General features: G+C 42.6%; 1 protein-coding gene across 7 annotated transcripts in view; it reads right to left on the bottom strand.

The window, feature by feature from the left end:
- The window catches only part of TSPAN18 (tetraspanin 18), a 119132-nt gene that overhangs the window by 16309 nt on the left and 89747 nt on the right, over positions 1 to 13076 (bottom strand). For 5 of the 7 annotated variants that reach the window (XM_027704474.1, XM_027704497.1, XM_027704482.1 and 2 more), the window contains 3 exons: positions 9736 to 9825; positions 3934 to 4025; positions 3003 to 3197 (listed from right to left, as the gene is read on the bottom strand). In XM_027704474.1, the coding sequence (XP_027560275.1) occupies positions 3003 to 3197; positions 3934 to 3996 (258 nt within the window). In that variant the 5' untranslated portion in view covers positions 3997 to 4025; positions 9736 to 9825. Of the gene's footprint in view, positions 1 to 3002; positions 3198 to 3933; positions 4026 to 7425; positions 7512 to 9735; positions 9826 to 13076 lie in introns of those variants that run through there. The other 2 variants (XM_027704513.1, XM_027704522.1) reach the window with 2 other exon arrangements.

The following is a 13076-nucleotide window of genomic DNA, read 5'->3' as shown; positions in this document are numbered from 1 at the left end:
AGCGTCATTATCGTTCCCAAACTGATTTACACTTATACTGTGCATTCTGCATTACAGATTTATAACAGTTGCAGTAGAAAAAAACACAAGCAGCCATTAGGGCTGATCAGAAAAAGAAAATGGATCATCAGCGTTTCAGAACTTGCTCCCATTCTGAATTTTAAGGAGAGTCAAAATCTGCTTATTACATTTTGCTTCCAAAAATTAAATTGTTTACTGATATATGAGAGCACAAAACAGCCAGCTGGTTAATGCATCGGACACAGTAGCCTCACATTCAAATTTAAGCTTGAGACACAAAATGTGAACACAGGTACCCCCCATATCCAAGGTGAACATCCTGAGAAGCGTGGTCTCTCATATTGGTCAAAAATCTTGCCTCAGCTCCTGGTGATGGTTATAGGTTTATCAGAAGTTTCCACAAATCAATGCCTCATGTTTATTTTTCACAGTTTCATTACCATTCCAGTTTCAAAACCACCATTCTAAAAAGAGCAGCAACTGCCTTTAACTCAAAGGACCTGCATTTTCATGTTGAGGAGTTTCAGGGGCTACTACATCCATCTTAGAGGAGTGCAGAACAGGATGTCTGCACTCAAAATTAAGCCAAATGAAGCTAACATGGACTGTTCTTGTTCCAAAGCTGAATTCAGTCCCATGATGCAATGTTGTATGCTCAACAGTATTTTGGGTTCTGATTTTTATGGTGGTGTTTTGCAGTCAGAGGGTCTTCAGGACAATCTAGAAGTTATTCAATGCCTGATCTGCAGGGCAATTTTGTGAGCCATGTCCAGGTGCTGGGAAATCTAGAAATACTTCACAGCCTTGTGCTTAATGCAACATGTTAGGTTCCACAGTGAGGGGTTTTTTTAACCAAAACATAAGCAGCTTAATGAAAAATAAAAGTCCTTGGAAAGACAGAAGCCAGAACCTAGAGACCACGCTTTTGTGCATCTGTCTTGTCCCTTCTATCTTCTGTTTGCATTTGGACTAAAAGCTTTAGACATACATTATGCATCACTGTGAAATCTCACTCAAGCAGCTCTCTGGCTCATCAATTCTTCAACAGCTTTGTAAGTGGACTTGATTTGATCTAGCAACTGTTCCCCAAGTACCACCCCCGCCAAAGACTTACACTCTGTTTTGCAAGTGTTCCCAGTCTCTCTGGAGTACAGTCATGAACATTTTGCCTCTTCAATGCCTAAAACTTACTCCTATCAGATTTTGGGTTTCACAGATGTTTTAATGTAAGCTGATTTTAACATCAGCTGGTGTGGCCCCAAAAAAGAAGTTGCTCCCTTGGTATCAGCACAGGTCCTCATCCAAGTGCTTCACACCACTGAATGAGATAGCGGCTTGTTTAACAGAGTTAGCTTTGATACCAGAAGACCTCGAAGACCTGATCAAACTGAAACAATAATTCCTCATCCAGTAATTACTTTTAGAGTTTCTCCTAGTGTAGAGTATTACTTCCAGCCTGTATTTTTCTCCCATTTCATTCAAAATCAAATAATCATAAAGGTAAATAAATAAAGCAGCAGAGCTCAGAACTACCTTTAAGAGTCAGAAAAGTAATAACCATAAAATCAAGTGCATTGGAGTATAACTAGAACACATGGAGGAATATTCAAACCTGTAACTGATATTAAATCAGGAAAGAGCATGGCCCAGAGCTACTTTCCTCCAGACAGGTTACCCATCTGTATGCAGCAGACATGGTCCAAACTGAAAATATTACTCTCCCATTCACTTACAATCAACAATTTTCATCAAACATAACTTTTAGTTTCTTAATCTGACAGGGACAGGCTTTGAAGTAACCTCAGGCTCATTGGGCCTGATCCTTTGCATTTTATTAGGTTCCTCTGGGCAGATCTCCACAGACTTCACAGGGATACCTCTGGCTTTCTGATTTACTTCTGAGAGGAGCCACTAGAAATCGAACTCACTATGGCTTCCAGGAAAGGGATCTCATTTGCAGGCTATGAACTCAAGGCATGTGTGAGCCAAGGGCTAGAGAGAATTTATCTCACTCATCTCTAGGAAAGACAGGTTTGCAGCATTCAAAAAAAGGACTTTCCCGTTCTGTTTAAAGCTAGAGACAAGCCTTTTTTACACCATGAAGCAGCTGTGCAAGACATAATCATAACAAAATACAAAAAGTAAGATCAAGATCTAAAAACCGAACAAAAAACACAACAACCCCAAAGTGCCAACAGACACAGCAGGAGGGGAAAAGGTCACATTAGACGAAAAAAAAAGAAAACAAGAAAACAAGAAAACTAATGATCTTTGTCTTTCAATACATAACTGGTAATACACTACAGTAGAAGATAATGGCTGGAAACCCTGCAGTATCAGAACTTATGGGGGAGGAGGCAGGGACAGAAGTGATTTATTTTAGCTCTTTGTAATTATTGATGACCACATGGGCTGAAATTTAACCCTGCCATTCAGGAGAATGTGCTCAACAATAACATATCTGGTTCATTTTAGGAGCAGAGTAGGCTGTGTAAAGGAGTGACCAGCTATTGAGAGCTGTAATGACAGGTCACCATGCAGATCCAAGCTGGGCAGTTCTGCTGACATGGGGGACGCTCCCTTACCAGATGCTGTGCTCTATACGTTCCCTCTGCTTTGTTGTGAGCCCCTGAGGAATGAATCTACAAGTGGAGCAGTGGGTTTTGAGAGGTCAAGAGGACCACTTTTGGTCAATTTATAAATGTAAAAAAAAATCCAACTAATTAAATGGGGGCATTTTGAAAGAAAGCTTAAAAAGGTCAAAATACACTCAAGAGACTGGGCTCAAATCTATATATAAAAAAGCAAATTCTCTGTATTTCTAGTTGTGTGTAAAAGTATCCTAAGCCTATTTATTATCTAAAGGAATAATGGCTACAATAACAGATATCCATTCATGAACTCATCACAGCATCATCTATCCAGTCACTCCCACTCTTGGGAAGCACCAAGAGGCCAACAGAAAATGCACGGGCACTTACAAAAAGCAGGAGGCATTTGTTCTCACGGATGGCACCACAGCAGCCGAGGAAACCCAGCAGAAAGAGCATTGCTCCCATAGCCAACATGATGTACGCTCCTGTGAAGAGCAGAGGGTTGGCAGCCACTATCTCTCGAAAACCTGTGGGATCCACAATGACCCAGATTCCAAGTCCCAGCAGGCACGCTCCTCCCAGCTGTCACAGCACAAGGAATGGAGAGAGAGGGAGACAGGTCAACATAAAACAACTGCTGAAGAAAAAACTGGATTCATTACTATCTTTTGATCAAACATATTAATTTGGAGAATTTGTATTTCTCCATTGCATATATTCTCTGCTGTACAGGTGACTTCTGACCTGCTACTATTAGTATCTCTTGCTCACTAAATGAATCATTTGCAGCAAAAGTGCCTTTCCTCCTAGACACATCACTCTACCAACTATTTACTTCCTCCTAATGCTGAAAGACAGTCTCAGTCTGCTGCCACACCTGTGGAGGGCAGCCCACTGAAGGGGCATGCATGAACCATCCCTGCCACAGAGGCCAGGGCACTGGCCACCCTTCCTTTAAAAAACAAGAACAACAGAGAATGACTGTTTCTGAGTGAAAACCTCAGCAGGGTACCCAGGACTAGAAAACAATTTCTTCTGCCATTCAAGGACAAACCACGTACACCACTAGTTACAGCTTTCTCTGTGGTCTTCCCTGTCAAGGACAGCAATAACTCAGAAAACAGTGACCACTGCACTGCCTTGCTGAATATCTGAACATCTTTGGATGCTGCAAAATGCTCAGTGATTGCTAGTGCAAAGTAGAGGGGATATTCTGTATCGTGGCAACTTTATCAAAATTACAGCCTATCCTGCTGGGGAGCAGCAGGCTGCTGGAAACAGAAGGATTCAGGAAAGAAAGTGAATTCTAAATACTTACAAATATAAAGAAATTGAAAAGAAACATCAGGTACTTCATGCAGCTCAGACAGTCTCCCTCCATGGTCTTCAGGCTCTTTGGTCCAACTCCTCCTGAAAAACAACACCACATTCCTAGCACACTCTTTTTTATTGGAATGACACAATCCTATTTTCATTTGTATTTCCCCCAAGATCCTGTGGAGTTCATTATATAGAAGAGCTCTTTTCTTACCTGAACAAGGCAACATAGCACAGGCTACTAAGAGATAATGATCACTGCTAAGCCCCTTTGCATTCTTTAAGGTCTGTGGAACACAGACGTGAAGAGGAAGGTTGCAGGAGAGGAAAGGTCTAGCTTTACTTGCAGAGTGAAATACTGGGGGAAAAATATCCCTCTGCACATGAAGATTTTTACCGCCCACCTTAAAGCCTGTCAAGTTGAAGAAGCACTGAATATACCTGCCTATTTCACACCAAAAAAGGTCGTATTGACACAGCAGCCAAAACAAGCTGTGCCCAGTTAAAAGATGCACAACAAACGTTTGGGACAGTTAGCTCCATACAAGCTTTCTCTACAGAATGAATGCCACACAAACATGGAACACAGTTTCAGGAAAACTTGTAGACATTTGAACTGGGAATGACTGCAGTGTGTGGACATGGGAGGGCTCACAGAGGCTGTCCACACAGGGTTACTCAGCCTGGGACACACCACTTGCTTGTCATGCACTGAGATGTTCTGTGCTAATGAAGTCCTGGTGCTCTACGCCCCACTCTGCACATGTCTTTTGCAGGAAAAACCTATGGATCAATGTTGGAAAGCTTTTAAAGCCAGGAAAAAATGCTATGGAATCTTAACCAGTTTTGAAACTCGATGTCTGGTTTAGACAACAAACTGCTTGGACAGTGCTTCTATCGGAAAAGCAACAATAAATCCTGACCAGATGAGGTTTACACTGGAGGAAAGTTCCTGCTTGCTGTTTAATGAAGTGAGTATGTCTCCTAATATGCCATTATATCACCAAGTACCCCAGAGGGACAGACAAGTAAATACACTGAAACAGAAAACAATGCAGTCAGGGTGCTGTGCACAGATAGATCCGTACATATACAAACACAGAGGCACAGGTTTGCTCAGCTCCTTAAAGAAGACTTCCCAAAGCTCACACACCTCTTAGCACATTCCATTCCCTTTCTCCACTGTAAATGCCATTCCCTAAACAGACACGCATCTAATGATGTGCTATGCTAGCAAAGTACACTTAATTCACTTAAAAGAAAAAAATGAAATTATCCAAGGTTTTCACCAGGTTGGAAATAAAACTCTCTTTCATTCCTTCATTGTTTTAGTTAATCCACAAAATTTGTAATTGCTGTAGAGCCTTGTGGGGTGCTTTCTTCTGTGACCATAGGAACTGCTCTGCTTTAGCCAAAGAGCTGAGAAAACCCATGGCAGGCAGAGTTCCCAGCATGGGGCTGCCTGAGGTAAGAGCCAGATTTTTCTTAACACAGTGTGTGTTTTCTACATTACTTTTACTTGGTTTAAAATCAAATCAGCTCCTTTTTAGTGACAAAACAAGCAGAGATGCAAATGGTGCAACATAGAAGTTAATGTGGACATGCAGTTGCTTTTCCTCTGCATCTACATGTGCCTGGGGCAGGACAGCAGTGTGCCTCTGCTGGGTGGGTAATGCCCAGGGAACCCCCTTTGCTAGAGGGATCCCAAGAAGGTCCACCTTGCTTCTGGAGAAACACAAACCTGAATCTGGACCTGAGAACAAGGGCAATACTTTTCTTTACAAACTTTATTTTCTTATATCTCTGATACATAACTGTTCTGCTCAGAGAGACTCAAAGACAAGACCATTACTGCAGTAGATGGAGTAGGGCACAGAGCTCTGATGTGGGCCTGGAGGAAATGCCCACAGCTTCCTGACAGTGTTTAAAGCCATGTCTGAAAAACTCACAGAGAAAAGAGATTTCATGGAATATTCTGAGTTGGAAGGGAACCACAAGGATCATCGGGTCTAACTCTTAGTTGAATGGACCATATGGCGATCAAACCCACAACCTTGGTGTTATAAGCACCATGCTCTATAAATCTTCAAGTTCAGAAGGATAAGGACACTTGGGGAGGGAATTCTTCAGTTTTATGGGAAAGGTAAACCTTAAGCTAACACAAGTCTTGGATACTATAGTAGAGAGGGATATGAAAATACAGACAAATCAATGAACTTCAAGAGCCCCACAATTAGTGTCACCCAGATGTTCCCCGCATCACACAAAAAAGCCATGCTCCAGTGAAACAAAGGATGCCTAAATCTTAGTATATTAGCCAAAGTCTTGAAGTTATCTGAGAAATTTCAAAATCCTGCTGCCTTGAGCACCCACCTGCATGATCTGTATCATAGTAGTCTTAGTCAAAAAAAAGGAACAAACCCTCAAACAGTTTATCCTTATTGTGTCACTGCATATCATACACACTCATCCCACTACAGTCACTCACATGCCTGTGGTCTAAGAAGCAGCAGGTCCTAAGCCAAACACTGTCTTGCTGCTTTGTAGCATTGATAAATCACATCCCTGCCTTACTTTCCTTTCCATGTCTGGGTCTGCTTCCTCTGTAAGACAAACAAGCTCCCTTGGAACTACTCTGATTTACATGAACTGAGTACAGGCCTACTTTTGTTTTCAAAGACAAACCTAAACTACGATTCTTTGCACTGCTCTTGCCCGCTCATCCACTCAGCATGTTAAAATGTTTTCTAGGCATAAGCAAGGAAGGGAGACTGTAAATCCATTAAGCAACCAGATCCTGAAAACTTCACTGTCAGGGCCAGGTAGTCACAGTAACCTGGGAGCAGCAAGAACACTCAGCTTTGAAAACCAAGGACTCTCTTCATTGCTTTGGCAAGAAATTGTCCCCAGCAGCAGCACTGGGCTCAAACTTGCAATGTCTAAATCAACCATGCTTCACACAGCAAAGCAACAACTAAGTGCAACCCTACTCACTGTGCTGTGCTTGAAGTCAGGAACACACCTAATTTGTGCTTACAAATTCCAAAATCTGCCACTCAGGATGTGCAAAAAGAAGTTAGGGGCAACACCGTGAGGTCTGGGCTGGCAAAGCCAAGAACAAACATATCAGTTTCCACATCAGAAGAACTCAATGCAAACTTCCAAAAAATGCCAACCCACTAACCTGATCTGAGCAACTGTTTTAGTGGTGGAACTTAGAGCTTGGAGAGACCCACAGGTACCAGCATAACACAGCCTTTCCAGTTTCTGCTGGGTACCCAGATTCCCAAACAGCATGTGCAAGGTCATCATTTGGATCCTGTAATTGCACTGATTAAAACAGGAAAAATCAACCAAAAGCATGATCTGATCTCTTATGAGGTTTGATGTCAGAGTTAAAGCACTCCAGCATAGTACTGCTCCAGACTTTGAAGAGTATGTAACTAATCCTATTTACAAACAATGCAAGCAAAATGCAAATAATATGACTTACAAAAAAATTAATTATGGATGCATTTGTGCCAACTGCTGCCTTGCGAATTAGCTGAAGGTACCTGAAGTCCCTGATGACACACTGTATGGAGAAAATAACTGATATTAAAGGACAATCCTGACCCAAAGAACTGCTTTTCCTTCTACTTTCCTTTTTAAGCCATACACACAAAAAAGGCAAATTATCTGAGTTATTGCTAGTACACACTGATAGAAGCGAGATAAAAATTGTATGCAAATATCTTAATCTACCTTTTAAAAATACCTTCTCTTCCCTCCTTCAGGCCCCAAATTTGTGACAGATTAAGTTATCCTCCGTAGGAGACGTTTAATGCTAAGCAAACATTAACAGTCAGAACTGCAGAAGACAGTGGCTGACAGATGCTTTCTCTGGCTTGTCCCATCTCAGACTTGTGAGACAGATGTATATGTTTTTATCTGAAATGTAGCTATAAATGTTCAGGTTTTTCTTAGGCAGATTATTCTACATTTCTCTCCCTCCCCCCTGCCCACCTCCATCACTCATGAATTTTATCTTGCAAAGTGATGGGGAGGCTAAAAATCCCCAGCAGTGTAGCCAGGAAACATCCTAGCTGCTGTAATCGGTTAGGAATAGTCTACTTTTTTAAGGAAATGCATTTTTTTGTTGTCTAGCCACAATTATTTCCTTTCTTTGGTCATTTGTTTTTGCATGCCTTGCAGCTACCCTGAACTTCACATTTCTGAAGGCAGCTGTTCAACCACACCCCAAAAAACTGCTACTAAATTTCTCTTTGCTACCACTGACATTCCCTCAATCCCTGTATCCTTTTCACACTATATTGAAATGCATGGATTCACTTCAATTGTTCCTTTACCTTTGCTTTGGAGATGAAATCACTGAAAAACTTAGGTGGGACAGGACCTCTGGATGTCATCGAGTACAAACACCCACTGCCTCCAACCTGGGACAATTCCAAAGTGTGATCTAACTTCAAAGTTAGAGCAGGCTGCTCAGGGTCACATTAGTTAGGTTTTGAATGTCTCCAAGGTCTGAGATTCCCCAGACTCACTGGACACCTCTTCCAGTGTATGAACAAATGTTTGGAAACAGTTGTCCAAGGTGTGTCCAAGTTACCTGGTGGCAAATGGAACAAGAGCATCTCATAGATGCGCCAGTCTATCAGAACTCTCAGGAGCACCTCATCTTCACCAGTCTCAATCCTTGCATCTTCCTTATCATATCACTCCTACCCTCTACTTGAAAACAAGTGTGCGAACCATTTTCCTTGTCCACTCCTAACATACCTCTGCAGACAATTTGTGTTTCAGTACATAAAATTCAGACATTTTGCACTTGCCTGATGGCTCATCACAGTCTTCCCATCTCAAATATTTGACAGAAAACACAGAATAACCAAGAATAAAAGAGACGTCTAGGGGTCATCTCGCCCAACCCTCATGCAAATCACTTTCTCAGTCACTTCTTTTCTATCCCATCATCCACGTATATCTTCTTTTAACATAAATATCTCTTTGTCATCAACATGCACTGAACTGATCTGTTGCTTCTTTAAAACCTAAGAACCAGTTCTGCAGTATTTCCTACAAAATATTAGCCAGTGGCTTGAGGAGAAAATGGTACTAACTTACACCTACCTTCCTATTCATACACAATGCAACCAAGTAAAAGCAGAAGACATGTTTGAAGCTCTCCAGAACCAGTGCCAGGCAGCCTTTAAAGGCATTAGAAAATATGGACTAGATTCTTTTCCAAGTAAATGTATCGATTTCTAGAGGCCGTCCCAGCTGAGATGTCCCTGGAAACCTCTCTGAAGCTCTAAGCTGCACCAATGGCAAAGGACCACCACCACCTGGCATTGCTCCATTGTGTCCTCTCCACAGCAGTGTGGCAGCCCACCCTTTGGCTTGCAGGTATTGAGACTTGACTCACCATGCCTGCCTTCCTTCACAAGTCCATCTCACAAGAGGATTTCCGTGTTCAATGTCCGCAAGCAGTATCCAACTTCTATAAACCTAAGTGGTGGATTCTCCTAAGAGAACAAATCTAACAGGAAGGGCCTTCCAGAAAATCCTCTCAGAGTATTATTTCCACACAGTCTGCTCCTCCAGATAGAACAGAGATGGGACAGTTTCATTAGCGACTGAAGAGGGATGACTTTATCCAGTACCTTGTGAGTGATAACGACGCAATTGAGCTGTGTATTTCTTACCCCCCTCCTGCACACCATAGCTACACTTAACCAGCCCTGACAGAGATACAGAGAAAGCATCTGGCATGCAGAAAGACCAAGCTATAAGCAACACTCATCTTTAAAAATCTTGGGACTGGAAGCACAGCGTCTATTCTAGTCTTTAATTGTCTGTGTGTCCCATGTATTTCGTTCTATCCAAGCTTGTCCTGTTAGATAAAAATATGCAATTACTGAAGAAGTCAATAAAACACAATCATATTAAATACACAATTTATTAAAACACACCATCCTGATGAATATGCTCAGTTTAATTGCCACCTTAATTTAGTGTACATTAGCAGTAATGAAGAGCTTTTAATATGCAGTGAGGGATTCAATTTCTCAGAATCTTTTTAACAATCTTTGGGGTGTTTTAAATGCCCACAGACCACATGTAAATCTATAGTCCCATTACACATGCACCTCATCCCACAATAGGACTAGATTAATACCAGCTGCACCTTCAATATTTTATAGGAGGCTTAGACAAACTTTAATCTGCTATGACTTTACAGCCCATTTACTGGGAAAATGGAAAACGCAGGGGAAGGGAGATGGAATGCATCTTTGGGAAGCCCAGCCATTAGGAGCAGCAGCCTGAGATGTTGGGCACTATCTCTTGTTCTTTCAGCCATCTCTCACGCCAAGTTGAGCAAACTATTTCCTCTCCCTCTGCCTCATTGTCACTGCCTGGGAAGCAAGAATAGAGAGCAACAGCAAAGCCACCACCCTCTCCACCCAAAGAATTAGATATACAGGTGCAGGCAGAGGGACTCAGGTGCAGGTTGCCACTGCCCTCAAGCTAAACATTACAATTTTCTCAGGAAATTTTAATTTCTGCCTGCACAATGCTAGTGATAGCCTTTGACTAGGCAAACGTGAGGAGAGACTACAGACTTAAATGCAAGGCATGTGTGTTTGACTGTTGTTTTCTCAGGGCACCCTCTCCTACAGTGTTTTTTCCACCCATTTGACACAGCCCAAATCCCACACTCTGCAGGGTCTGTGGGAAAGGGGCAGTCATTAACTCTTCAAACAGCACCCCATGCCATAAGAGTCCAATATTCACATGGGGTCACTCAGCACTGTAACTCACTCATCCTTCTTAAATGGTTTTGGCATACTCACAGCTTTGCTGAAGCCACTGCTTCCCTGTGAGGCATTAGATAAGTCACCTGGGTCTATCCCTGCTCTCTCACTGCCAGCATTTCATCTTGATTTCTGGAGTGGGTGCATTTAACATCTGTTTCCCACAAACATTTGTAAATGCGCCTTTGAAAATTGCCTCCCATTAAGACTTCTGTGAGCAAAAGTCTATCGTTTGTTGTTGGCAGGAAGCGAACAAGGAGTTTCAAGGTGGCTGAAATTATTACAATATAAAACATATAATGAATATTCATAGATCTGTTTTGTATCAATCGCTTACATTTAATGTCCTTCCTCTGTCACTGTAAACCTACATCTCTAGATGAAAAGCAGAGATGGCTTCCCTTTCGAAATACGGAAGGTACAAACATCTATGGCCAATTGACCTGTCTCTGCTGTGAAGTGCTGAAGCCATGTGCCACTTTACAATGCTGGGTATGAAGGCTGCCCTGGATCAGTACAGCTTTTCCACCAATGTGAAAGTTCAGAGGGTGCCATGTGACTGGCTGAGAGATGGCTGCAGCAGGTTCAGGCATGTCTGAAGAGGGCTTTGGAGAGTCTACAGCTAGGACAAGGGACAACGTCACTGCCTCACAATAGAGAGCCCCTTTTTGACAGTCAGAACCCAGTGCCCACCCTGACCTTTTTATCTATTTCTTTGGTGTGTGGGGACACTTCATCCTGTGTTTTGCATGTGCAATTGAGAGACAGTTTCTTCAGTTGTCCTGTGTCCTGTGATGCCACTGTCCTGGGATAGCTACTGCCAAGAGAAGATAGCTCTAACTTTAAGCAGAGATGACGCTGTGCTATGTAAACCTATCATTAGGAAAATAACCAGAGTGATAGGATTCCTGCTCCTACTGTGTGTGCATATAATTACAACTCTACAAGCCCTCAAAGGTCTGTGTGGGAGAGGAATTCTATTTTTTTTATTCCTCATAAGTCACAATATTTTAAAGAAATTATAGCACCACAGAGAGGAAGAGCTTAAATGCTTCAGTAGGTACCAGCAGGTGCTGTGTCAGAAGAGATGAAAGACTGCAAATGGTGCCAAACAGCAGCAATGCTCCATCTTACTCTGTGGCCCTAAAGGGGAGGAAGTCCCTACTAAACAGACTCTCTTTGGTTAATAGCTACAATTTTGTCATTAGAGAGAACTGCAGAAAGTGCAAAACCACCATGCCTAACTGTGACTTGAGCAAGCTGATGCCTTTACTTACAGTCGTTGGGGAAACACAATGGAAGCCAGAGCAATGGCTGAGGCCAAGCCCTATCCTTAGGGCTGTGTGGTGCAGCCACGCTGCCTCAGCCAGCCGAGCAGCTGTGGCTGGCATGTTGTCCTGCCCCTGCGCTCATCCCACAGCCACCACATCAGCTCTCCCTGCTGAGCACTGGCTTCTCTTCACATTCACATTGTAGTTCTTTGTGAGGAGTAGGCTTCGATGAAGGAAAAGCAGCTGAACATGTGACCCTGCTTGTCTCATGCCACAACAAAGACAGTTGGAGCTCCAGAGCAAAGAGGAATGGGGCAAAGAGAGGCTGATACGGTCAACAGTAGCAAGTATGGTAGCAAGTGAAACAAGAAATGAACGAAGGATGCAGGATGGAGAAGCAAGGCCTGTCTTTGTGAGAAATCTGACCTCCTGCAGGAAGGGCCACCAGATGGACTGCTTACAGGTGTCCTGCTTCACAAGGACTTCTAGCTACTGCCAGCCCCCTGTGCTCACCACGTTTGCAGGATCTAGAGAAACTAAATCACATGCCAACCCATATGTTCGACCAAAGCAGAAACTGAAGACAGAAGTAGTTTCCTGCTGGATGTCTGTACCAGGTCAGTGCTTTTATGGTGAAAGGTGAGGAGAAACATCTCTGTGAAAGCAGGATCGTGATATTTGTTCCCTTGCAATGGCTTCAGAAAAAAGTAAAGCATTTGCTGCTCCTGAACTGGACCTTGGCACAAGCTGTGTACATTATCCTCCAACTATTGGTCCTACATAAATAACTAATTGTACTGGAATTTCATAGCAGTTACACAGCAGAATCGTTGCTATGACACAACTACATTACTGCATATAAATCCAATTAGATTCCAAAGTGCACTGTGTAACTGTAATCGGCCCCTGTGGAGCAGCAATGAGAGGACCTGCACAAGACCATGCAACTAGATACTAAATTACAGTCAATCTACCTCCTCTTTAGTTGCATTAAAATGCTAATGTCGCTGTAACATGGGCCCATTTAGCAGCGATGACTGCCTTGCCTTGCAACACTG

This window comes from Neopelma chrysocephalum, unplaced genomic scaffold (genome assembly GCF_003984885.1).
Source record: "Neopelma chrysocephalum unplaced genomic scaffold, ASM398488v2 Primary Assembly neopelma1_24, whole genome shotgun sequence".
In the NCBI taxonomy this organism is placed as follows: domain Eukaryota; kingdom Metazoa; phylum Chordata; class Aves; order Passeriformes; family Pipridae; genus Neopelma; species Neopelma chrysocephalum.
Note: the sequence above shows the minus strand (reverse complement) of the source record. Positions and strands in the feature narration are given on the sequence as shown.